The 27,636-nt window shown below is 44.5% G+C and overlaps 1 protein-coding gene across 1 annotated transcript in view; it reads left to right on the top strand.

Moving 5' to 3' along the window:
- Window positions 1–26,567, top strand: part of maml3 (mastermind-like transcriptional coactivator 3) — a 113,935-nt gene extending 87,368 nt beyond the window's left edge. The window contains exons 4-6 of the mRNA XM_086142768.1: window positions 19,026–19,289; window positions 21,684–21,759; window positions 23,503–26,567. Of these exons, the coding sequence (XP_085998894.1) occupies window positions 19,026–19,289; window positions 21,684–21,759; window positions 23,503–24,605 (1,443 nt within the window). The 3' untranslated portion in view covers window positions 24,606–26,567. The remainder of the gene's footprint in view (window positions 1–19,025; window positions 19,290–21,683; window positions 21,760–23,502) is intronic.
- The last annotated feature ends 1,069 nt before the right edge of the window (window positions 26,568–27,636 follow it).

Below are 27,636 nucleotides of genomic sequence, written 5' to 3'. Positions count from 1 at the left end.
CCAATCAAGCAAGAACATGGTGAGTAGCAGCAGTACTACAAAGCTCTATAGGTAAAAGTTTTTTTCAATTTTTTTCTTTGTATGTTTTTGTTTTTTGGAAGTGCAAATAGTTTCCTCATTGCACATTTTACCTCTGTTGATTTCATATATTCACATCAGTTTTGATGACAGACATAAAAATTAATTGTATCTACGCAAGCTTGCTGGAGTTCACTACTATTTATCTATTGCTCTTCGAGCCAGATGTTCTCATCATCATTTGAAACAACAATAAGGCTTGAAATAACAATAAGGCAAACTGCAGCCTGCAGACCAGTCCAATTGTGCACCACATAGCAACCTCGCACAAATAAAGCATCGATCATTCGTTACGTGTGCATTTGCAACCATGTTAGCATGCCGTATGGGGCGGGACTATGTCTTCATTCCCCTCTTTATTTCATTCCTTATCCTCTGCTCCCTCTAATCCTTCCCTTTCTATCCTTCCTGGCTGTTCGGCTCCCTAGCCTCCCTCTCGCTTACAGTCCCTCCCTCCTTACCTCCCGTTCTTGTTCCCCCAGCGGAAGGTCAGGGATATACGGACGGGCAGAAAATCACATAATAGATTCTGAGTGCTCAGGCTCAAAAAACGACTGCATACACCAACAAGCCGCCAAGCGGAAACTTTTAGCAATGCGTCTGTGTTTTCCTTAAACTGTCACCGGGATCCTATTGTCTTGACAGGAGTCATTTTTGCCGTGCAATCACGTGCTTGTACAACTTTGGGATCATCATCATTCCTGCAGAATCTGTTCCCCACCTCCATCCTCCTCCAGCAGCAGGAGGAAACAGCATTATTCTTCTGTGGAATGTCGCATCAGGCTAAATATAGAGCCTTAGTTTCCATTCTTCCTCCTGGTCCCCTCCCGTTCCTCTTTTTCTCACTCTTTGCAGATGAGACTGAAATAGCCAAAGCTAAAGCATGTCTTGAGTGTTCAGGGAGTATAGGCCCTAAACGCTTGTGTAATTCTGCACCTCCCCTCCCCAAGCCCGTTTTCATCTGTTTCAGGACACTGTCCTTGCTGTGTGTTCATTGGCATGACTATGTGTGACACCTGATTTCTTCAAGAGTCCAATTTTTTTAAAACATGTCAACATGTCACTCCAGAATGTCATTTTTAGAAAGCCTACCCTTCCCCGCCACACAAGTCATCACTATTGTCTTTTTTAAACTCATGCTTTTTTATGCAAAGATTGCCAACATGTACATGAAGTTCTTGGGAAAATGTAATTTTGGGAAATTGTAACCCTAATATGTATGAGGAACTTCCTGGTTCTCAACCAGGACAAGTACCACTCGTTCTAAAGCACCCAATCCTGTGTGTGTCGTTTAGGGTTCTGCTTGTTGTGCTACCCCTTCTTTTATTCCTTAAACTGCTTGCTTTTTTAACTGCTGTAGACAGATAAACATAAATAAGAAAGCCACACTATTCTACTGTCAGCAGCCATCTGCAGCATGGATCCTGGTCGGTTTGGAACATAAACAGCTTAATGGCAGAACATTACATCCTTGTTTCCCCCCCATCATGCTGTAGGCAGATGTACAACCCTCAGACAGGTTCTGAGGTTTTTTTAGATTTATGGCTCTAATTGTATTTCGTGCCATGCCATTTTGAGCGTGTGTCGATGTGTGTATGTGCTTGTGTAACAATTTATCAATACAGTCCCTGACTGGTAGCCATTACCACTGATTCATGCTTCCCTCCTAATGGTCAAATCATTAACATTATTTGGACCACAGGCTGTTTGTGGATGTGAGGGTGTGTTTTTTTCTTTTGCCTCCATGTTTGCCTATTGAAGAATGCTTGTGTGCTCGACTCGTGCAAGTGTGCGTGTGTGTCTGTGTGTTTCTTCACGCCCAGAACATGTGTGTATTTCTGACCATCCTCGAGCCACTCTAAGTATTGATCTCCATATGGTCAATGAGCAAGGCTAACGACGCTACAATATGCCGCTCCTACCCAACCCAGATCAATCCCAGCAGCCACAGTACAAATGGCACTCTGCTGTCTGAGAGGGCCTCACACATTAGTCCACCTCAGGTGGCCATTGACCACCACTGATTATCGCCTTCACGTCAAGAACACACAGTCTGAAACAAAGATTAGCAAGCAAGGAAGCATATTTGAGTGAATCACAATGTAATCCCTCTTTGTTGTGGGAATAAAGAGGACATACAAGTATCCACTAACAAGCTACTCTAAACATTCATAGGTACACTGACACATACACACACTGCTTGCGTCACAATAATTTGTTTTCAAGCACAGGAGGTTTGTGTTGTCATTGATTTCCTTGCTGCAGAAACTAGAGGCATAACATTAGTCTCCTTGGACAAATGCACACACACACACACACACAGACACACACACACACACACGCGTATACGCGTGCACACACCTGCATGCAGGCAGATGGAAAAGTGCAACTTATCAATACGTGGAATCAATAACCTGGGATCTCTCGTCTGGTTAGCAAAGCATCCATTATACATCACTATGGGAAGAAGACTGGAGAGTCATAGGCAGGAAAGGGAGAAAGCAGCTACAGTGTCTCCATTTATTTTCCAAGGCAGGTTCTTCCCTTCCTCCGACACCCCAGAGGTTCATAGAGAGCCAGGGAACAGAGGCAGACAAAGCAGTCGAAGAGACAGAGATGTTACTGGAGCACCGTTAGCATTAGCTTTAGCGTTGGTCCCTGCAGAATTCTTTATCACTCACTAACACAATATGGCAAAGCTAAACACTTACACACTCAATGACTCATTCACTGCTCCCCCCTCCGTTCTCTCCCTCCACTCTTCCTTCACCGTTTGAGGTCTAAATCCCTTCATACTCCGCGACTTAACCCCTCTCTTTCATGTCGCCCCCTTCACTCGTGCTAGGATCCACCAGTGCCCATTAGCTGCGGCACGTGTGCGAGTGTGTAAATGTGATCAGTAAACTAATACTTTGCAGAGTGCCACGCTCCCGGCACGTGGCACACCTCACAGCCTGAGTGAAATCGCAGTGGCTGTAAATGAGCATTCTACTTTTTCACAACTGACGTGTGTCTTTTTTTCTCACATATTAACGTGGAGTGGGCTTTACGTTACATATGCTTCAACAAATCATGCATGCGCAAGACCAAACATGTACAAACGTTGATAATCATAACTTGGGACAAGGGTTTCATTATTGAGGCGTCATCCCTTTTATACGGAGAGTATAATCAGCCAGGAAGGACGGGATTTAGATATATTTGAATAACAAAGGAACTCTATGTCTTACAAGTTTGGAGCATCTTGCCCTGTATTGGAACCAGAATGGACTCCTAACATTTTGATTCAAGTTTTCTTTTGTTTTTTGTTTTTTACCATTTTAGTAATTCCAGTTTCACTGGAGGTCATCAAACGTGCATTGATTCCCTTTATTAAAATATGGAAGTTAGAAATCATTTGGGTAAGAAGTCTACTCTGACTTCAGTGAGTGATGTGGAATTTTTTTTTTCTTTTTTATTAAGCCCAAATCCACTTGAGAATGAGATTAAACACTGGTGATTAGAAACTGAGACGGATCACCCACTGATGAACAAGCTTGCATGACAGACTGCACGCGCGGGGTGTCGTGGTGGGATTCACAGGTTGTATTCATGTACTGTTAATGAAAACTGAGCATTTCCCGCTGCTACAGCTTCACATTGAAAGTGTTGTACTTTTTAAATAGCCATAAATCTCTTGGTGTGCTTCAGTTCGGAGTCAAGAATCCGAAAACCGTGCGGTTTCCTCGCAAAATCTGCAAATGTGGTCACCGCTACCACGTTATGTTGAAAAAGCATTGCAGCAGAAACAAATGGAAGTGAGTTTTGAGAATTGAAGGAGAAAAAAAAAGCCAGTCTTTGACAAGAATATGCGGCACAAAAAAAATTAACGCAATAAATCTATCCAATTAAATTCTCTTTATGGATTAATTATTGACACTTCTTTGGTTAAACTTCATCCTCAATTATATCCAATAATCCAAAGGAAAGCGTCATGAGTTCGTGGGAAATCATTCTTCCATAACCCTCACATCCGCCCACCGCTTCTGTCTGTTCGAGAGCGGTCGGCGTCGGCTCCGCTCTCTGTGACGCGCCAGTGTGTGCATTGTCTGCAGTGGCGGGATTCTAAATGACGCGTTTTAGTTGTTGGTTTGTGTTAAAGCCGCTCACTGCACGGGTAAACACAGGTCCCAAGTCGGTCCTCCTCAGGGTCTCTTGGTTTTCCTTCTGTCGTATGCGGTTTCTCATAAATGTCAAACCCCATCCCTTCTTCCTCTCTTTCCTTCTGTCCATCTTTATACATCTGTCTCCCTGCACCCCCTCCTCCACTTGACTACCTTCATCACCACCTCTATCTTCTTCTTCTCACCTCTTCTTCCTGCTATCGTTCCATCTCCCCCTCCCTCCCTCCTCCCTGCGGTCCCACCCACACGGGCCATCAGGGTAGTGTGAATCCTTCAGTAAACGTCTGCTTGTCAGTAAAGCCAGAGCTAATTAGCAAAATCACAGAATAATTAGTTTTTCTTCTTGTCGTTTAATTCCCATCACCCCATCCCGCTCCGCCCACTTCTCCTCGCTTCTTCTCCTGTCAACGGCGGATTCATCGCCGAGCTGAAGGAAGCGCATGCCTTCACACTCGATCACTTTCTTTTGCTTGTTATCTATCGCTCTCATCGCTCAAAGAATCATTCCTTCTCTTTCCTCCTTGTTCCCCACATCACCATGCTTGTTTCCCCCTCTACATCTGTCTGCTCTCTCCCTGTGGAGTGTTTTCCCGCCCCCACACCTTTCTCTCGATTAAGGTTGCCATTGTTGACTTAAACACATGGGCGAGCTTGTTTTCTCTCTCAGTGCTTTACTCACACTCTGCTGCCATCTTCCTCTCTCTCTCTCTCTCCTCTCCCCCCCGGCTAACTCACTTCTCCCTATAGCCAGTGTTTGTTTACACATCTATCTAGGTTGGCCGACAGTCCACTCCTTCAAAAACCATTTCCCCTATATCCCCCCTCCACCTCCCCCTGCCCTTTCTCTTCATCTCTTCAGGGTGACTGTTTTCCTTCTTCTTTTTTCAACAGCTTTCCCTCCATCTCTCCTTGTGTCATTCCTCCACCCACCCTTTGCGTGGCCCCATCCCTCTTAACCACTTCTGGATTGCTCTTGTTTTGTAGAAATGATAAGGGCGGAGGGAGGAAGGGTCCCTGGCCGCTACGTAGGTAATTGGTTCTTCACGGCTCGGTTTCGCATCAAGCGCATCCCCGGTTTAATCGGTGTTAGCAGCTTCGCTAACACGGAGTGTCAACCTGACTACAGCAAAAGGTCTGCTGTTATCCATAAAGGTAGACGCTCCAGGAACAGATGGGTGCTCTTTGATGAGCAGCACTGCATCATTCTGTCTATACTTTGTGCTTTGCTTCCACACAACGCACATACACACAGCGCCCTGTGTGTTCTACACCCATTTTCATTTTGTAAAACATTTTCATTATTACATATTTTTCATCTATTTTTCATCAGAACCTGCAGAAAATGATCCCTCAGATCTGCATTTCCCATTATTGTTTTATTCTCTCATAGTTCATCACATTGGTTTTGACAGGCCCAAGTTGTCCACTGTGACCACTCTGTAACTTCAAGCTGTAATATGGCAACTGCATGATCATCCCTTTATCAAATTAACTACAGGGAGCTTTTTCTTGAGAGGGCGGCAACAAGGACAGTGAGCGTTGGACTTTGATTTGCTCACCAGAAGGTTGAATCCAGTCTGAATCAAATGAGAGGTAACATCACTCAATTGGAAAATTAGCCCGCTGTAAGCCTAATAGGCTTGTAAGCAAGTTCGTGCCACAATCTGTCGGAGACTGGCCACATTGTGTGAAATGTTCTTGTGTCCTTAATCAAAGGCTGGATCCTCGATAGTGCATTTTCAAAGTAAAAGTCACGCTGCTGTTACCGGCACAAGAATGTTCTCAAACCCTAAAACAAAAGATATGACCGTCTTATAAAGCCTGGTTCTGTGTTAGCTCAACGCTGTATCTGATGCAGATACAGTAGGTGGACAATTGTACTTCAGTGCCACGGATCTGTGACGTTATACTGCCAAGACTCAGTGGGACGTTAAATCCATATTTTGTTTAACAAAGCAGCAGACTACAGATGCGGCCTGCTTCCTGTTTACACCAGGAAGTGCTGCACACAGCCACGTACCTCGGATGTAAGAACAGGAGTCGTCTTTCCACCTGAATTATCTCCACTCCTAAGTAATGCACGTTACTACTAATATCAGTGTGTAAAAGGCCATCAAATGGCTTTCAAAATGCATTCAGATGGCTGCTAGACTGTGCTGCAGTGTACCGCACAGCGGTGCTTCAAAACAATGGCAACTATAGTGTTCACTAATGTCGGGGTTTGTTAGGTTTGTTTGACATCGCGTGTTAGAACTGAGGACTTGAAAAGACCCAAACTTTTCAGCTTTTTACCTCCAGCACGCAGACCCAGTCAGTGTGTCAACCAGGACAGATATGACCTGACAAGCTGATGGTCATGTTTCATTGCCATATATGGCGATCATCTCCAGCCGCAGTTGGCTGTTTAAGCCAGAGGCACTTTGGAATCCAGGTTTTGAGGAAGCTATGCATTATATTCTACGCTTGCATCGACACACCTACAGAGACACGCGCAGTCACGTAGCCCTTTTGTTCTGTACACCTCTCCCTGTCCATCTGTTCTGCTGAGTCGTGCGATCAGGAGAGGGTCTATACATCACCTCTGCACCTCCCTGGGGACACACTGTGGAGGAGGGGAGGAACGAAAGGGAGGGTGTCAGTATTTTTCTGGTCCTTTCTCTCTCACACGCAAACACACACTTATACGTACGCGCACGATCTCAAAACCTCCTCTCCACCACCAGCAGCTGTTAGCAATGACAGCAAATTGTTTTTTCCTGCCTTTTTTTGCTGTATGCTACTAATCAGAAGGTCCTTCCTCTCTCGTGTTCGTTGCAAGGTCTCATCGAGACACACCGGCGCGGATGTGTTGGATTTGTTGGGCTAAGCTGCATTAGGGACCGAGACCGACACTTAGTTTAATGGAATGTTTCCATTTTCTACCTTTTGGAAGGCGGCGTTATCTGACACGCTCATCGAATGGCAGCCGAAGAGAGAGAGCGAGAGATAAAGAGACAGAAAGTGAAACACAAAGAAGGCAATCCAGTAGAAGAGAGTGTGTGATTGATGAAGGGAGGGGTATCACCAAACAAGCAGCCAGAAAGAGACAAACCGAGTGAAATACAGAGAATTTAAAGAAAGACACAATAATGCACCAAATGTGGGAGGGAGGGAGACGGAGAGGAAGATGAGTAGAATGCAATAATGTGATAAAGCAACTGAGGAATGGAAGTATTTCTACACTCCGACGCTTTTAGACCCATTTCTACTTTTTACGGGAGATTTCATCATATTACCAAAGGCCATTTTGGCTCTATTGTGGATAATAGGTTGCCGTGGAATTATTGGAGATGCTGGCTTAGATAATGGTCATTCTCCCTCCAAATGTCTCACTCTCCCTCGCTCTTTCTCTCTTGCATTAGAGAGGGGAAGGTAAAGGAGAAGGAGAAAGATTAATGGCATACAAAGATGGGCAGAGTCGGGGGCGATGGAGATAGCTGAAGGTGCGGCGTGTAGAGAGGCAGCAAAATGTAGAAGACAAAAGGAAAATAAAGGGAGGTTGTGCACCGTAGATAGCTTTTGTGTGTCTTCGTGTTGCGTGCGTGTGTGCCCAGACCGATTTGTGAATGTTTGCCTCTAATACAATAAGGAGATAAGAAAATTGGATTTATTCATCATTATATCCTTTTTCCAGAGCAAATACCCACCAGAGAGAAAATGTGTTCCTAGAGGCGTTTAGACAATAACCACAGGTCACTAGTTCCATGTCTCTTTCTTCCTCTGACTGTTCATCCACAGCTTCAGATCCATTTTAGGCAAACAGATTTGATGGTCAATAAGGTAACCAAACATTTTTTTTTTTCATGACAAATCGCCAAACGTTTTCTAGTTTGAAATGACCTTGTGACTTTCTTTGTCCCGCCTGGTAGGAGAAAAAAAAAATTAACATCTTCACCACCTTTTACACCCTCGCTTGCACACAAAGATAAAGACATCACTTACTTGAATTTCTGGTGTTGAGTGTTTTTCCACAACAACCAATTAATTAACCAGTGGGAAATAAGGTCATATTTATCAAGGATATTAAGCTTCAGCTCCACTTCTTCTCTACTTGGAAAGTCTTGCTCTATCATTTATTGCTTATTATTCAGTTATGCTTAACAGTGAACCGCCTGGATTCCCCAACATAAGTAAGAAACTTTTCTTTGTTAACTATGAGGAGCATCTGGTTTTAGTCTGTATTTTGGATCATGTGAAAAATTCAGGGTGTGTGAATGTAAAATACAATAATAATATTGCACTCAACTACCAATGCATGTTCGTGTGTTTGGTTCAACTCAAAAAAAATCAGTTAGAGTGGCCAATATTTTGATACACATACTCATTTTACTCCTTTTGCTTTTTCTCTCATCTTTTTTGATGAAAATGTCCATCAGGTAGAACATTTAACTGCAAATAAAATATGATTGTTAGTCACGACCCGAGTCCGACATGCATTAAACTTGTATTATTTATATATGGAAAGTCTTCTTATCCGTTAGTGGGTAGCAGCCATCCGTAATAGAGCCATAGGTTTGTCAGTGCTGTGTATTTTGTCCATCTGACTGGAACATGTTAGGGAGGAAGGAGAGGGGGAGCAGTCAAAGAGGTGGAAAAAAATCAAGATGGAGGGACAGTGCGGAGGACTGAAGTGGAGGGGTGTCGGGTGATGCGAAGATGTGAGGAGGAGTGAGGGAAAAGGAGAGAAAAGTGCCTGAAGAAAGACAGGAAGAGAGAGAGATGGAGAAACTGAGGAGGAATGGCGGGGGGGGGGGGGCAGCTATTGCCCTGAGACTACGGCAGAGAGAGAAAAAGAGGGAGAGAGCAAAAGAGTGATAGCCTTACAGCAGCACCTAATGGCTTCTCTGGAGAGAGGGAGTGGAGGAGAAGGCATAATGAGGGGGTCTATGACAGAGGCAGAAACAGATTTAGAGAGGGAGATGAAGGGAGAGACAAAGAGAGGTGGAGGTTACATGGACAGTCGTGTTAGAGGAAAGGAGAAAGCGAGAAAAAAAAAAAAGAAAAGGAACGAAGTAAAAGGTGAAGGGCTGAGGGAGAGGTAGAACGATTGGCGCCGAGGCACCGGGACGGATCCCGGCGTTAAATGAGCAACAGCCGAAATAAAGATGGATGAGCGTGGATGTAGAAAAAGAAAATGTGAAACAGGTAGAAAAACAAACACGGCGCGGGTGAAATGAGTGGAGGCGCGAGGAGCGCCGGCGGCGAATGAGGCAGGCGGGGGAGAGGAAGGATCAACCCCCGGGGTTAACAAAGGAGGAAGCAATAGGGGAAGATGGATGGAGTCGCATGGTGGACGGAGAAGGAGGGAGGGCAGAGTAGCGGCCCAGGGATCTGAGAAGAGATAGAAAATCAGGGAGGGACTTGAGTAAAATGGAGATAAATGAGTGAAAGGAAAGCAGGAGAAGGCGATTAGGAAAAGAAGTGTTGTTGAGAGGGTGGCAAAAATACAGTTCACCGTTGTAGAGAGAGAGAAAGAGACAGAGAGGGAGGGAGGGAGGCAAACAGATGCGGGGATGGACGGATGTTCGTATCTTTACCTCCCTTAACAGCCGTGTAATAGCACCAATCGCAACTGTGAATAATTCAAACCCTCCAGTCAGGAATTCTCCAGGAAGAGCCTGAACTCTCACCAGGGCCAAGTGCTCACAAATGCACATGCACGCGCACACACACAAGCAAACACACACATACACACAAGAGAGCGCACAGGAGAGTATATGTGTAGTACGGCCTCTTGCTATGGGCTCTGTATACTACTCGATGTATACACATACACATACACACAAGAGAGCACACAGGAGAGTATATGTGTATTACGACCTCTTGCTATGGGCTCTGTTTATCACTCAATGTATACAGACACACACACACACGCACTCAAAGACCAAACTGGAGAGCCGGTGAAGAGAGCAGTCCACCTGCTGATACTCTGAGATCTCACCCAGATACACCATTCTCATATTCCGTGATTAGTTTACAGCAAAACACATCAATCTCTCTTTCACAAAAAGAGTCGCACACACACACACACACACACACACACACAACCTCACATCCGTCTACTGTCCTAAAAGCACTGATAGTTGTACGAGGCATTCTCACATTCTCACACATACTCCCAGACATTGCCTCTTTTCGTCTACATGTGTGTCTTTAAGGTTTCCATGGTGACCGTTTCCAGGGTGATTTACTGTAGCACCTGGTCCCTCTCAGGGTGGTACACTCACCACAATCACTCCCCGGCCCCCAATGATCTCATCCCATAGCCGTGCTCGCTCTCCCTCCCTGTTATCCTCCTGGTCCCTCCTCAGGGCCACAACTGACTTGTGTCTCCTGTCCACTCTTCGTCTTCTGTGTCGCAGAGTGGCAGATATTCCCTCCCCTCCTCACTAATTTCCCTCATAAGAGCAAACACAAGTGGAAAGAAGCTGTTCAGCTTATAAACAGCTTCCAGAGACTCATCAAGCATCAGCGAATAGCAGCACTGGAGCAATTGAATTGATTAGCTGAGCAACATAAAATGCATCGTCAGTTTGGATAATTGTTAAATCATTTATTATTTCAAACTTATTCAAACAAGCCAAACAGGGTTGGAAAATGTTCTTCGTCGCTGTGTTTGGTAGCACTTCCGATCTGAATTTGTAGCACTTATTTAGTTGAGCAGACAAGACAGTGCAGATTTGTCATCTTCAGCTTTTTTGGGAATGCAGAAATGAAGTTTTCTTATCCTTACAGAAAAATGTAAACCTTTTGGATTGTTTCCCAATCAGTCAAAAAGCTCAGTGGTTAAAGTAATGTACATTAGCAGACATTAGCAGACACATTAGCAGCAGTTTCTATCAGCGGATCTAGTGTCAATCCTCGCTTAAGAACAGGGTCGTCCTCCACTCTCCCTGGTGTTAAATCACAACTGCATCACACAGCTGAATCCACAGCCATGCTCTACATGGCAATTTTGCATTGTTCAGCATATCGTCTTAAAGTTAAATCATTTTTAATGATTATGTTATTAAAATTGCACCATTATATCAGTCAAAAAATTATAATTGTCTAGCTGTTTTAACCTGTATTTTGACCAATGACTACTGATATGAGCTTTAGTAATGTCTTACTGTAATAAAGATACAAAGTCATTTTCCCATGGGTCATTTTGCAGCAGCTTCCAAGCTCTTTAGCCACCACATGTGGTTAAACGTTGGCTGTAACCATTTAAATGCTGGGATTTCTGAATCATTAGAAATTGTTGTTTATCTCTTCTTGGTTGAACAATTTGTTTGAATATTCTTCAGATTCTTCATGGGCTTGACACCATTTTAACGTTCATCGTGTGACGGTAAAGTACTAAATAGGTATGATAAATAGGAAGTAAAGGGGGTGGTTTTTTACACTTTGAATACTCCCCTATGTAGGATGTTAAAGGACTGACATGAAGCTGAGTGTATGAATAGATTGAAATCAAGAGCTTCGTAACGATTGAAAAAATTCTTGATGACAATCAAAGCGACATAACCTCAACACTTGACCTCACAGTGGCACTGGAGGAAAAAGCTGTCCTCTTGTGGGTAAGTGTGCGGAATTCCACATCTCTCCGTTCAGGGGCTTATTGCGATATTCCAGTCCAGATCACAACTGATGGATGGACAAAAGATCCATCCTGTGCTGTTAGTTGAGAGAGAGTGTGGTAAATAACATATATGAATAGTATGAAGCCAGTGCTACCTTGACTGCTGCAGAATAAAAGATCAGAAAATGATGGGGCCTGGCTGGAGTGGTGGCAAGATCAGCATGTAGAAAGTGTGTGTAGGCTGGGCAACCAGTCAATCAAAGCCTGGAATATAACCCGTCTTCCAACTGTAATATGTAGCGGTGAATTCCAGTGGTGACAGAGGCTCTGCAACATCTGTGCACTGCTGCACATTCCTGCGCGCATGATGCCATTCGTTAGGGATCATCAAATGGGAAATGGCATTAGTGTGTAGTGCACTTTGTACACATAGTGCTTATCCCTGGAGATAGAAAGATCATTTGTGGGTTACCCCTTTAAGAATATCATCCAAAATGGTTGCTAAACAAATGTGGAATTTCCAGACTGTGCTCTGTGTGAGGGTAGCATTCAAGTGTGTGTGTGTGTGTGGGGGGGGGGGGGGGGGGGGGGGGGCAGAGAAGAAATGGGCTGGTTAAATACACTGCCTCCGAAGAGAATTCATGCTGCAGGGATTCATTTACTTAAACTGATTCCCTCCTGCATGCCTGCATGCGTTTCACAGTGTTGCTGCACCACAGCAGGTTGTTATAGTTATGGTCAAAGGATGATCCCTAGAAACCATGTTAACCCTGTCTATTGGTTTTGAACGTGTGTCTGTGTGTGTCTGTGTGTTTGAGTTGATCCAATAATGTGTGTGTGTGTGTAGAGTTCAGAAATAGGCCAGTTAGGGTTTAGAGCAGAGAGATGTTAGAGATTAAACAGACCTCTGTGGGGAGCAAGATTCATCTCCACCAATTTAAATATAACTCTTCAGGGAGAAATGAGTATTAATGTGTGTTGTATGAGCTTGTATCTGAGGAGGTGGTGTAAGCATATGTGGGCAGATATGTCCCTTACACGAGGGAGTGGTGGCTCAGAATCAAAAAACTGGTTTCATAGGTCCACCTGTCTCTTTTATTCTGCATGTCACACTGATGTCTTCTTTACTGTTGGTGCCGCAAGGATATTTTAATATTGTCAGGTCGGACTCCGCCATCTGCTTGGGGTTAGTGTGCATGTGTGCGCAGCTCTATGGATCAGCCGGCAGGTGCTGCATACCAATGATGTTGTAACTTTATTTTTATTTCAGAACATATCCTTTATTACGCAACTTCATATCCGCCTCGCTCAGCAAAATAGAACCTCAAAACATATGTGTACGTGCACAGCGGTTTGTCATTCACAGAAAGGGGGAATGTAGATCCCAGTATCCAAAACAACTTGCACACACACACACAGACACACACACACTGCTTAGAGTATTGTCTCTCAAATTGTAGTCTTTGATTCAATTTTTTGACATTGACAGACTAATAACCAGTAAGAAAAGTCGGTGATCTATGATGTGGGCTAAACTTGCTTTGTTATGTTCACAGTTTTAATAAGCAAACAAGTGTAAATGCTTATTAGAGACACAACACCTGCTCTACTGTATATTTGCTCCATCACAGGACTGGTCAGAGCACAGAGGTGCTTTTCTTGATAATTTGCCTCCTGCCATCAGTCTGTCTGCACCACATAGGTCATTTTGCTGGAACTGAGGATGTGTCCATAGAGATCCATGTAGTGCCGTGCATTCGAGGTGTCTGTGTCCGAGAATCAATCAGTGGTAATCTATGATAGACTCTGATTATATTCTGTTCAACTGTTTCCTTGTATATCCTTCCCGAGCAACCAAACATCTTTGCACTTTAAAACTCGTGCTCTCCAATGACAGTAAAACTCTCTATCTTCTATTTCTATTCAATCATGGCTCTGACAGGGTGCTTGTTTTCTTTTTTGTTTTGTTTTTATTGAATATGGAGGAGGGCACACATGGGACCCATAAAAGTGATGGACACACGGAAGGATGAACATCTTGTATAAGTTATTTGTAAGCACTCACATGAATACTTAATAATTGAAAGTGAATCAGTAATGATTAAGTACCGGTGGAGTGTATTGAAATGCACGTTACTTTATTATAGTTCAACAGCCATTGTCAGCTTTAGCAAACCTTTAGCCATTATTAGAAAAAAAGACAAGAAACAACATTAGCGCAAATGCACCAGACCCACTTATGATGGGATGATTAACTCTCCGCCCACATTTTAGCCGTGTCGTAAAAGAATCCAAAAGTGTTGAGCTTCGGTGTGTTGAAAAGCCTCTAAAATGCCGTAAAGAATCCACATGCGAAGTACGGTTGCCATCGATGGTAATAGCATGTGGACGCCGGGGTGACATTCCTGAACGAAGCAGAGCGAGGGAGAGATAACACCAATTCGTAGCTTGCCTTTATCTGCTCTTCAGCAACTGGACAAGGTTCTCCAGACTCTCACAAGGGGATGCAGGTGCAGCGCCAGTCGCCATTAGCTGAGGGAGAGAAAGATGGCGTCGCATCATTCATTAAGATCTCAATCTCAACCTATATTGCTATTCTAACAATAACTCGGGCGCTCTCTTTTTTTTTCATTATTGTAGGAATAAAAATGAGCTACATGTTGAGATAGGCAAGTCTTTAGAACAACTACAATACTCTTAATGAAATAACCGAAGAATGAAAATTAAAAACAATTGTACTTCGGAGCTCATCGGGTGTATGACACTAGCATAAAATAGACATTCTTCGGGGTGTGCGTTGTTTGACAATATAATAATATAAATCATCCACATAGATTCATCCTGGCAATAGTTGCTTTTAAAGGAAATGTACAGAGCATGTTCAATTGGGTATATCAATACATGCATGCTCGATTGGCTATACCAGCTCCCACTCAACCAGCTAATTTTTTTTTTTCTCATACGCACCACAAATTTGACAATGTGTTTAGTCTCAAAAACAAAAGAAAGTCATTCGCCCATAACCTATGTTTTCTCATGCATTTAACTCACGGACCAAGACTGACACAAGTAGTACGACTAAAGCCAATCAAGGTTTTTGTGTATTTGAGCTAAAAAACACAAGTCATCTTCCTTTACAGGTATTAATCATCCAAAGTCAGTGAACAGGTCAAAGGCAACACGGTAGTTGCAGCAGAAGGAAAACTTAATAATATATAAGTTAATAGACTTATCAATACATCTGCTCCATCATTACGTCAGGACAGGATCTATCTTCATGGCTTGTAAATCAATAGAAGTGTGGTTAGGGAGCAAGAGAAGAATACATTTCACATGAATAAAAAAATCTTATAAGGCTGAAAATTGAAAGGCTATAATTCTTTAATCAGCTACATATCCCTCTAGAAAGGCATGTGGAAGAACGATATTGCTTTAAAATCAATAGCAGCCAGCTGGAAAAGAATGAATCCAAAAACCTGAGTCCGGGGGATCTTGGAAGAATGCAATGGTTTGATCTGTTATCTTGTTCTTAACCTGATCCGCGTGTGGAGCATTAGTAACCATGGATATTGGCCCCGCTAAAAATCCAACCCCATTTGTGACACCGGAGGGTTCGAAAACAGAAGTAACCTCAAGATCTACAGTTGATAAGACAGATTTCCACGTATCACAACATGCCTCTTTGCACTCATACATCAACAAACAAAGCTTTTCATTGAGCTTCCTGTAGTGTAGCGTAGTAATTCGTATTTTTCGAATGCTCCATCGCAGCCTTCTAACTGTTCTTTAGTTTTTTTTGAGCCATGCACAGCGTGGGACTTCGAAACGAAAGCTAAACATCAAGTTTCGGTATATTATTGATATCGTGCATGACTTGGCATTGTCGCATGTTTTTAAATGAGCCGCATTCACCAACAAACAGAGCCGTTTTACACATCGTCTATCAACCCGTGCACCCCTGTCTTATTTTCAACCCGGAGCCCGCCTAAATTCAGCTAGCTCATTTTCATGGCCGTTACTAGGCTAATGCCAATGTCTGCCTTTGTTTTCAAAAGAGCTTATTTACACACCTCTCACTCATCAGCCGAGGGGTCGGACTGTAAGATCAAGCATTCTGAAGTTCAAGAGCATGCAGACATTGATGAGCACTGGCTGTGGGAGAGATTACACCTGTGACCTTCAAGCCGCCCCCACTGACACCCAGAGACACTCTGTCTCCCCATCACATTACAAACGGCTGCTGAGAATAATGTGGGCAGATTCTCAGTGTGATTGCAGCCACTACCCCCCTCCCATCCTTTCATCCATCCATCCATTAATCCATCCATCTATCCATCTCTCTGCTTTTCCTCCCGCCTCTTCACACTCCCTCCCTTCCTTCTCTTACACAAGTGGGTAACAGATGTGAGACACTCTAGAGAGCATACAGACACCCAGCATTCTGCTGCCAGGCGCCACTGCTCTTATTGTGTGTGTGTGTGCGTGGATGTGTGCCTGCCTGTCTGTCTGTCTGTCTGTCTGTGCGTGATAACACGTGTGCGTGATATGCTGTTGCATTTCAAGCAGTTCCTCAATGCATGAACTGTAACACATAATGCACAAACATAGTGACTTGTGCATGTGTGTGTGTGTGTGTGTGTGTGTGTGCGTGCATGTGTGTATGTATAAGCAGCAAATATATCCTTAAATCTTGTGTGGTCATCATGGAAGCATGTGACTTCATCCTTCCTAGAGAGAGTGTATGCTGATATACCTTTTTTAAACACACAGACACACTTCCCTACTTTCATGAGAAACAGGCTTTGAGTTGTGTACACACACACACACATGTACACAAACGCTTGCGCGCACACACCTCCACTCACTTCACATGTAATGTAATCACCTGGGCTTTCCATGCCTCCTAACCCAATAAAGCTGACAGCCGCTACTATGCACGCACACACATCCTCTGGAAACAACCTGTGATACCTCCTCTTTCATTTCACCCTGTGTTCTCTTTTCTGTTTTATCATTCCCGCAACAAACTGCCAACGTACGGAAGCTGTTGCTGCTGCAAACTCTGCCTGTCTGTCGCATCTCCAGTTAATCAGCTGATGACCCAGTCTTATTAAGCGCTGACCTTTTCTGACGAGCAGCGCATAGTTCGGGGAGTGACTCGAGCCGGTCCGAGGTGCCAAAACGAAGCATCTGCTTAGGGACATGGAGACAAAGGAAAAGACAGAGCGAGATAAAGTGGCGGAGTAGCGGATGCTCTTTGTTGCATTATTCAGCAACGTACACGAGTCGGGACAGACGACCGGACAGATTGAACGATATCCTTAAGAAGATAAAACTAAGCAAAGTGCAAAGTCTGTGACTTCCAACAGTTCAGCCCAGTGTTGTGAAGGGTGACCAGAACTGATCATCCAAGCGCCATCTGCTCCTCGCCACAGCAACTGTTACCAGGGTACCTACTCTCCTAGCTTCCTCACCTATTACTCCCCGTCTATCTCCCAGCGTCCCCTAGATTCAATTGCAAAATGAGACCAGTTCTCCTTTTTCATCACCATACCTTTGTGCATTCCTGAATGCAAATATAAGGACACTATATGGGTCTATATGCTCTATTTTTCTCTAATTAATTCAGTCATCATACACACACGAGCACACACCCTTCCTCCTCCCCCTACTTATTTTACTACTTTCCCTCCCGTCTACCTTTTGTGATCTCACATTCACTCTCTTAACTACGTGAAAACGGCGGTCTCTGTGTCTTCAGAGAGAGAAGAGAATGAGAGCGGAGAGGAGTTTGACGGTGGGGTGTTTAGCGAGAAGTAAAGAAAAGAGGTAGTGAGCGGGGGAGAGGGAAAGATCGTAGATCAGAACCGTCATGATTGAGCCATCTGCTGAGAAGAGGCCAGTGAGACACACATACACGAACGACACGCGTCGACACTTAAAGATCACCACTGCCACCCGTTGACTGTACTATGACATTACGCCTTTCCTTGCCGTCTCCTCCTGTCTCCGGATCGCCCCGGTGCCATCCGGCAGGAACATGTCAGTCAGAGATGAGACACGTAGCTGTGAACATCGATCAGTCTGGTGTGGCTGTCTGGTGAGCTCAGTCTTCAGCAGAGGGTCCCGGTTTTTTCACTGTTTTGTTTTGTTTTTGTGTGTCTGTGTGTGCTCGAACACAGTTTAAGTCTGCCCAGCTCCTTTCTAAGAATTGCATAGTCTCAATATGGATTATGTTTCTCTGTTTTTCATTACATTTTGTGCATAGCGGTATGTGACAGGCTCCTTCCACCGCTGCTATTTGATGCTGTAGATCCCCCTTTTGCTGTGTTACTCTCACCCTGCAGTTACATGTGCTTCATTACACACTGTCAGCTCCTGCTGCAGTGTGTTGTCACATTTTTATGTACAAACACTCTTTATTGTCAAGTCCAAATTGATGTCCCCTCTCCCATCGGGCCCCTCCCACTCTTCTTGCCAGCGGACCTAACAACTTCCATTCTCGCTCAGCTGTCTAACCTTTGGTCAATTCATAAACGCTGCCCTCCCATTGGCCAGACCGGGCTATTTCATCCTATTAGAGATTAGCATACGGGTGAGTGGAGAAGGAAGCGCTCTTTATATGTTAATGAGGAGATAATGTTCGCTGGGAGGACCAACCATTGCCCTATTGGGAGGAGTCGGGGTGGCCTGATGGGCTGAATCGTCCATTCCGGTCTTTATTTTCTTTTCACAACTGTGCCTTTGCGGCCAGCAGAATAATGTAGTGGCTGCTGCAGTGTCCATTTTTTCCTTCTCAACAGATGTCATCGTTGCGTGTCATGAGTGAGCATTAGTTCATCATGTCAAGCTATGGTCTAAATGAATCCTGTATACTTGTCAACATCTTCATGTATGCACAGTGAATGTGACGCCACCGGTAGAAGTTAACTGGCCTAGTTCATCAAACGGACATGTTTCAGCCGAACTGTAGCGATTGGTATAGTATTAATTTGTAGAGATGGATTTGCTCCACTTTGTCTGCGTTTGGAGCAATTGATGGTCAACTAGGGAGATTTGATACAACATTTGAGGTGTGAGTTTTAAGCAACGCAAACTACTTTGATAAGCTAAGTGCCTATGACATGAAGTTTAAACCAACTATTGCTTAAAAAATACCCCTCCCTCTATGTCCTCTCTAGGAACAAGGTGTGGTGGGAATGTCACGGCCACCCGGGGCCATCCCACCGCCACACCCCGCGGGCGGCGTGGCCTCCGGAGTGGGACCCAACCAAGGGTCAGGTCCACCCCCGGGTTACGTGGGTAACCAGCAGCAGGCCGCCATGATGAAGCAGATGATAGCCATGGAGCAGGAGAAGAGGGTGCAGATGCACATGATGGAGCAGCAGAAGCAGCAGCAGCTCTTCAGGGAGCAGAGGCAGCAGCAGCAGCTACTGGCTGAACAGGTGAGAGGTGCAACGCGAGGTCACCGTGTCTGCGTGCTGGTTTAAAAACGACCCGGGTGATTCATTTATCACCCGATGAGCAGTAATGTGTGTCTGTGCAACGTTTGTTCCAACATTTCAGTCTATTTGTCTGTGTCTGCAGCTCTAACAGGAGCAGCTCATCCCCTCCTTTTCCTCTCTGTTGTCTGGTTGCATGTATAATTACCCTCAACCAGCCCCCTCTTCACTACATCCCTTTCATCTTTCCCACACACGTGTGTGAGCGTTTCTTTTTTTGTCGTGCATGCGTGTATGTGTGTTTTGCAACATGCCGCCCGCTGTGATAATGTTGTGTTTTCCCTTTATTTCTCTCTCTGTGAAGGAATCAAGTGTTAAAGAGTTCCAATCTCTGAAGTCAACACCCACCATGTTGGTTTTAATTGGCTCTGCAAAACATACAGAGACATACAAATATACGTGTCTGCAAAAAAAAAAGGAGTATTTATGTTCCTAACTGGATATCATACCTCTCCTTTAATGAGCAACACCCACCGCTTTCAAAGCATCTCCTCAAAATTCAGGGAGAGCCAAGGCAGATTATTAATGATGAAATATTAATTTCTCATTTTTCCCCTCATTTGTTTTTGCACTTTTAATGGCAAAATTGTGGCGTCGAAATCAGGGTCGACAGTTGCAGCGCATCAGTCTCACGCCGCTGTATCGAACATCTGTCTCGCATCTTCTCACCGCAAATCTTACCTTCTGAGTGTCTGTTTTACTATAATCTGTCTCACATACATGTAGATTTACAGTCAGATTTTTCCATTCAAGCGGTTTTAAATATTTAGAGGTTCCAATTAAGTCAAACCATAATCTGATCACTTTCGGCTCAATCTCTTCACAAAGCCATACTTTATGAATTCAATAGACTCAAGTCTCATCAGCTGCAAAGAGACTAACTGCAGATTATTATCCTTTATAGTCTGGCACAGTGAGTAAATACAAGGGCAAAGTGTGCAATAGACTAAAAATGAAGGACTGTTAAAATTAGGATGTCAAGAGATGGAATACAATTAGACAGGGAATCTTGGTCTGCATGAAATCCAGACACGAACAGTGAGGAAGGGAGATTCTCAGCTGACTATTAAGCTTGCGCTCAGGAAGGCAGGGACCCAGCATCAGTACTTTGCTTCAGACAGCAGCAGATCTTCTCCACAGGAGTGTCAGGATGCCCCGGTGTACGTTCTTCTAGCTTTCTTTGAATCCAAGTCTGTTCCTCGGTAGAATGACCCGAGGTTGTGCCGGTAAACCATTCGTCAGGTACTGAGCCAATAATAATCCCCTGAGGTTTGATGCCACAGCACTTCCCCCCGTGGTTTGTCTGCACTACAGTTTCACTAAAAACAGTTGCCCTTGCCAAATCCTATAGGGAAATGTCTTCTCCTGCAGTTTGCGCATTTGAAAAGCGTTATGGATTTTGCACTTCGCTCAAACTCGGCTCTCAAGTGTTAAGCAAGGCGTACCCAACGTAGCACTCTGCAAGGAAAATTAAATAAAAACACTTCTTTTGAGATTAGCACACCTGGTGGGGCACAGAGCGGTACAGATGGGTTTGCTACATTGAAGATACGGTATATTGCAGGAAAAAATGACAAAAGTGTTCGGTTGAAAATAACAATGCTAGCTACGCCTCGATTTTGGCCACTTGCGTTGCTACCAGTATAGTTTGCAAAGATTCCACAAACCTCACGCAGTCCTTGGAAATGAGTCATCCTCCTCACATGTCTTGTCAAACAATTCGGTTTGCGTCTGATTTTGTTTCAAACGGGGGAATATGCGGAGGAGCTCGGAAAAAAGTGGAGTCCATTTTGTTCATCTGAGAACTTTTGAGATAGTTAGCAGTAGTTCTTTGCTGATGAACCTTTGAGCTCCATGGATCTCCGGTGCACCACATGTGCCTTGCGTGTGAAACATCAACAAGTACCTTTCTGTAAAGAAACATCTGTCTCACCTCCATCATACCAAATGTTTTTGTCACATCAGCTGTACCAAACATCTGTCTGTCTCCTATCTCATACGTCTGCCACATCTCCTTGACCGATCACCTGTATCCCATCTTCTCTGTTCATCATCTTCTTAAAAAAAGTAGTCCATCCGACATCTTTCATGAATCAACTGTAATGCAGATTTGTGTTATTTCTGCAGCATCAAACATCTGCTTTGAGTATAATTGACCCTAAAACTTTAATCTGGTAAGAAGGACATCTATGTGCTGTAGCAGTTACTGGTCATGGCATACTGTAACAAACAGAAATGTTACATCCTGTGTTTTTGCATCTACTATAGGGAACAACAAACAGATCAAGACAGAAAGTCTTAATTTTTCTATTTGTCTGTATGTGTGTGTTTCTTCAGCTCCAACAACAGCATCTACCACGACAGATGAGCCAGGGCCAGAGGAATCCCTACCCCCAAGTCACTCAGTACCAAGGTGAGACACTAGTAACGTTTACAAAAGCACAAGGGGACGCCACAGAAATAAAATTCAGGACCGCATCTCAATTCTTATGATGAACACACTGACGGATATGGATTTCTTTAACATCAGTTTTTAGTCTTAGGGCTCCCGTCCAGCTCGCTATGTGTACCAGATGGTTCCACAAATTGAGGTCTTTGGGTTCTGTATGTTAGCGAATCCATATTGCCTGCTCTTGAGTTTTTCATCAAGTATGATATATATGGGAAACTGCCAAGACTTGTGGACATTTAACAGATTTGACAGTTTTCTTTTGCATTATCATGGTCAAACAGGCACGTAAACACAAAAAAAAAAGTATGCAAACAACCCCGGTGACTGAACGCCACGGATCTAAACCTCATCCTCTGTCTGTCTCCATCAGATATAACGGGTGGCGCTCAAATTCGCCCTTAGCAGCCTCTCTCTCTCTCTCTCTCTCTCTCTCTCTCTCTCTGTCTCTTTCTTTCTCTCAATCTATCTTCAAGTTTTAAAAAAAAAAAAAAGAATATTCCTGCTCTGCCTGTTACCACGGCAACTTCTATGTCCTGGATCCCCCAGAGTTCCGGTGAAGTCAGAGAGATGGATGAGAGGAGGGAAGTGAGTCAGGGGGTGGGGGGGGGGGGGGGGTGATGCTGGCAATGAGAGGAATAGGTAGATGGTCTGGTAGGCAGACGGAGGGGCATGGAAGGAAGCAAGTGAGAGGGACGAGTGGGTGAGGCGAAAAAAAACGTAAAGAAGAAGAACAGTCAAGTCGAAAGCCATCGGTAGCGATCATAGAGTACTCAGTATAATACTCAGTAGGTAGAGGAAGATGAGGTTTCAGCATGATGTTAATGTAGATATTAACTCTGCTGGCTTACTGTGCACCTGTGATTTAAAAGCAGTGATTTGATTAGTGTCATCCGCAAACACGTCAGTCGGATCACCATATATACTTCAATTAATACACGCTCAAATGTGTTGTCAGTCATCTAGGTGATGCTCAATCGTCAAGTCTTATCACGCCAGTTGGACTTGGTTTCTCCCCATGAAGACATTTCGCCCGTTACCGGAACGGCTCTTTCAGTTCTGATGCCGCTTCTGGTGCTTAAATACAGTTCAGTGCTGAAGAAGCCTTTTGGAACGTCCTCAAGGAGAAAAACCAAGTCCAGTTGCCACGATAAGATTTTACAGCGGCTCAGACCTGTTACAGCTGTGGCCGTTTTGCAGTAGTTACATAACCTCGAACTCCGCTCCCTCAACACTTCCTTGTGTGGAGTATATGTGATCCTCTTCATTCTCACTCCATTGCAGTCCGAGCTTTGAGGTGAGGGATTAGTTGAATGCTGTCAGACGTGGGTTTATTAGAGGATTTAGAGCAATTTCCACGCTAGCAGACCTCCTCAGCTCTCGCACAACTGAGCCCATAACAGCGAGGAGAGGGAACGCGCCGGGCTTGTGCGGTGAGTTTCATGTTGCCGTGGAAGGAATTGAAGTAAATTGGAAGGGAACCGCTAGTTTCCAGAGTAAACAGGTTGTCACGTAACACAAATCCTTCCCTCTATACTTAGTCAGACTTGTGCACCATTTGGTGGTTGAAATGAATCCAGTCTACAGGCTTCAAATCGACAAAATCCAGTGTCTTTTGTGACTTTCTGTCAGAATTAGCTTCTAGATCGACCCCAAAAGTGTTCTCTCCGCTCTCCTGTTGTAACTCCCGTCATTTCTCCGCATCAGGTCCTCCTCAAGATCTGGCCTCCCGAAGCCAGGCTCTCCAGAACATCCGAGCTGCACGTCTTCTACACCAGCAGCAGCAGAGTCAACAGCAGATGGTCCAAATGAGTTCTGTCCAGGGCCAGGGGGGCTCCGTTGGGCCCCAGTCTGACATGAGCCTACCGTACGGCAATCAGGGGTCCAACCAGGGTTCCCTGTATGGGCTCAACCCCTCCATGAGCCAAATGATCCACCAGCAGCAGCACCAGAGCCAAAGTGTCCAAGCCTCCATGGGTCTTCCACCGCAGCACAACCCAGCCGGAGGGCAACCCCGGCAGGCAGGTGCAGGACCTGGGGTCGGAGGTATGCCCGGGGGCCCTGGAGGTGGTGGAGCCGGAGGTTACGGAGGACAGGGGATGTTGATGAACTCCATGACCCAGCAACCACTCAAAGGCCCAACCAGCACCAAAGCCCAGGCGCAGAGACTGCAAAGCATGCTGGGAGCGGGAGGAGGTAACGGAGGGATGGCGTCCGGTGGTTGGCCGCAGCAACAAGGACAAAGTCTGCAAGCCATGGGAGGAGGCGTCGGAAGGACTACGGGAGGAGCAGGAGGGGACATGGTGGGGTTTAGTTCTGCCCAGGGTTACGGGATGCAGCCAAGTCAACCCCCTCGGATGGCCAAACAACACTTCCAGGGCCCGGGCCAGGGACTGGGCACGGGCATGGACCCCAGGGTGGGCAACCCAGCAGCAGGTATGGGCGGTCCAATGATGGGCCCTCACATGGGTGGTCAGCCCAGGACCAACCAGCCCCGGCCCATGGTCATGAACCAAGGAATGAACCAAGCAGTCATGGGCCAGGGTATGACTGGGATGGGGGCTTTTGGGCCAGGCCCAGGGGGCCCCGGTATAGGAACAGGGGGCGGAGGAGGTGGACCTTACGGACCAGGGGGAGTGGGGGTTGGAGGTCAGCCACAGGGCTACCAGAGGACAGCCAATCAGGACATGTCATCATATGGATATGGGGGCGGGCCCTCAGGCGCAGGAGCCTTCGGGTTGGGCGATGGCTCAGGGGCTGAGCTGGACTCAAGCGATGGATGGATGGAGGAGTTTTTTCCGAGCCAATAGCCAAGAGGGATAAGAGGATATGAGTTTTTACTGGATGAACTAAACGTTAAAGTCAGACAAATGTTAAAAGTCTAAACAAAAAGAATGACAAAATGTGGTCTGGTGACTGGCATGTTTTTGTTTTCCAACATGAGCAAAGTAGTAAATGAGTTCATGTCTTATGTTCTGTGTTTGTGTGTGTGTATGTGTGTGTGTGTGTGCGTGTGCGTGTGTGCGTGCGTGCGTGCGTGCCTGCGAGTGTGTGCGCGCACGTGAGATGGAGGGAGAGATCATTAATGTCTTGTGCATATTAATGAAAAACCGATATAGAGATTAAAAGGTATGTTTTTTTGTTAGTTTTATGCTTTTCTTCCCCACTGAAATGAATTCTTCTGAGTTCCCAAATTTGAAAGCAAGCCCCATTTACATTAACACTTTAAACCCGAGCTTCGAGCGGCGGCCGATTGAACACCGCAGACTGATGAAGGGAAAGACAGACTTGTTCTCAAGACAGCATTTTATTTGTGGTTGTGTGTTTGTGCCACCCAGCTTAGTGCTTCAGATCTCTCGACTACATGTAAAGCTGACAGGAGTAAAAAGCTCAATGCTCCCATTTCCTGTCTCAGATTTGCCGCGCCCCCTCCCATATATACACATTCACACACACACACACACACACGTACACTCAAATCTGTCTCACTCTCTCTATGTTCTCACTATGTACTCTTGATCTCTCTCTCTCATGCTCCTTCCTCTCGTCTCTCCCACCCTCTCTCCAGAGACTGGTTCCTTGCGCTCAACACTCCTTTCCCTGATGAAATCGTGAACATCACAACAGAACAAACGATGTTCATCTATTGCCCACACGAGCGCACTCGGCCCTCTAGTGCTTTTGCTAGGCAACCGGCTTGGTTGCTGTTTCATCTGGGTGGGTGGGTGAATGGGGGGGGGGGGTGTTCATTTCCTGTACGTGGCTGTGGATGACTGGTATGTATGTGCAGCCGGAGACAAAGAGCGTAAAACGCAGAGAAGGAGGGAGAGGACAGGCAGCTAAAGCAACCACTTGGACACACACAGACACACACATATACAAACCAACAAAGGGGAGGGTGTGGGTACGTAGCTAAGGTTACATTCTGAACCCTCTGCCTGTGTGACACAAACTACATCAAACGCATCAGGCTGATACAACCCGAAATGATCGCTGGGCACTGAATGTATTTAAGCACCACAAGTGACTTCTTCCTTTTGAGAAAAAAAAAAAAAAAAAAACACACTCACACACACACACACACACACACACATTGAAAAAGCCCACTCACATTGTTTTGTTGCTGTGTTTTATCTCTAACAATGATGCTGGTTGTGTCTTTGTCGATTAAAAGAAAAAAAAAATAGCCCTCATTTAGTTTGTGTTGTCTTTTGGAAATCTGTTTGTCCTCCCGTTGCAGCAAAAGCCTCCCTTCCATTGTGACACAGCTGGTTGTCAATCAACGTAGCCCTGCTCTACATTGTGGCTTTTCTTATACCACAACTACGAAACGCCCTCGCTCCAACTAACTGTGCTTTACTGTAAAAACTACTGTGAAGAAATGCAAGAATTTACAGCGCTTTACTAGGAAAATTAAACCACTGCTAAAGCCTTGACATATTTTAGAGTTCCTGGTTTAAACAGTAAAGGAACTTTGCACAGCTAATAGGGTTTGAAGGGTGACAACAGTTAGCGCCAGTTACCATCAGAACAATCAGTGCTTCCACTGAAGTCCCAAACCTCCTTTACGTTTCCCGTCATCTCGGTTGACTGATGAACACGTGTCAAATAGGTTTAATACAGCCGCCATTCGTAGGACGCCACGCTTCTCTTAAATGTTTTGTAATTTTGGTTAAAAGTTGGATGAAAGCGTAACTGTGTGTGCATTACTTTGTATTTAGATCATCAGAATGAACGTTTTACAGATGATGCTGTAATCAACAAACCAAAAAGCCTTCTTCTCTGTAAAGTAACTCCTCGCCATCGACGCGTTTGTTCTCGGTGTTGTATAATCCAACCCTTTAAATACAAATTTTAGCCACCGCGCCCATTGTCCTGTAATTGTTGCTGCATTTGGTAGCACCCACAAATGAGGTTATTTTGGATTTTTGTCATGTTCTGGAAGTTTTCCATCTCTCTGTATGGACTTTGAAGGTCAACAGCAGACAAATATTGATGGTTATAGTTCTCTCAAGCTTTATCAGGGCAAGACAGTCAAAACAAAGTATGCTTGGGGAAAGCAGATGAGCATAATTGCTCAATCTTCCACACCTTTGACCAGGAAGGTTTGAGTACAAACATGAATGAATGCTGTCAAAACCAGTAAAGCAGGGTTGGCGTTTTGGAAATCTTGAGGTTCGGAGGCTCGAAGGTAGAGCAAGACTTCCGGGTCAATGTTTAGGGTCTGTCTTGTCCTCTTTAAGGTGACGGTTAGAAGCCTCTTCAGGATGAGAACGGAAGCTTCCTCCAAATATCTGGGACCAAGTCTGTTGACACCATTTTAACAAAAAAAAACTGTTGTTGTTGATGTTCTGTTATATGTTCTTTTTCTCTTTTTTTTTTTTTTCCCTTTTTTTTTTTTTTTTTTTTTTTTACTGGTGCTGACATATATGTGATTATGAGAAAAAATTATATAAAAGATAATGGCTATTTGTAAATATGTTTTTACAGGTTTAAATACATCAGATAATACAGTCTCTACTCTGTAAAGAATTTACTGTTTGTTGGAAAAATAGAGAAGTATTTTTATTTTGAAGTTTTTTGTTTTCACTTTTAACCCATCTGAGAAATGCCATTGCACTTCGGACAATGTCTTACTACTAATTTGTATCGTAAACCTCCTGTTTTTTTTCTTCTGTTTGATTATTTGTTGCTTTCATTTTTTTTCTAGTTTGAGATTTGAATCTGTTCTTAAGCAGTGCTTATTTCTTTTTATCCTGTACAGAATTCTGAAACGTTAACAAAAGAGAATTACAAAACCCTTTTTTTGTTTGTTTTTCAAACAGTTACAATAAAGAGAAT

This window comes from Fistularia commersonii, chromosome 35 (assembly GCF_037954325.1).
Source record: "Fistularia commersonii isolate RoL2024-O1a breed Wild chromosome 35, RoL_Fcom_v1.0, whole genome shotgun sequence".
Lineage (NCBI taxonomy): Eukaryota > Metazoa > Chordata > Actinopteri > Syngnathiformes > Fistulariidae > Fistularia > Fistularia commersonii.
This window is presented reverse-complemented; position numbering and strand designations above follow the sequence as displayed.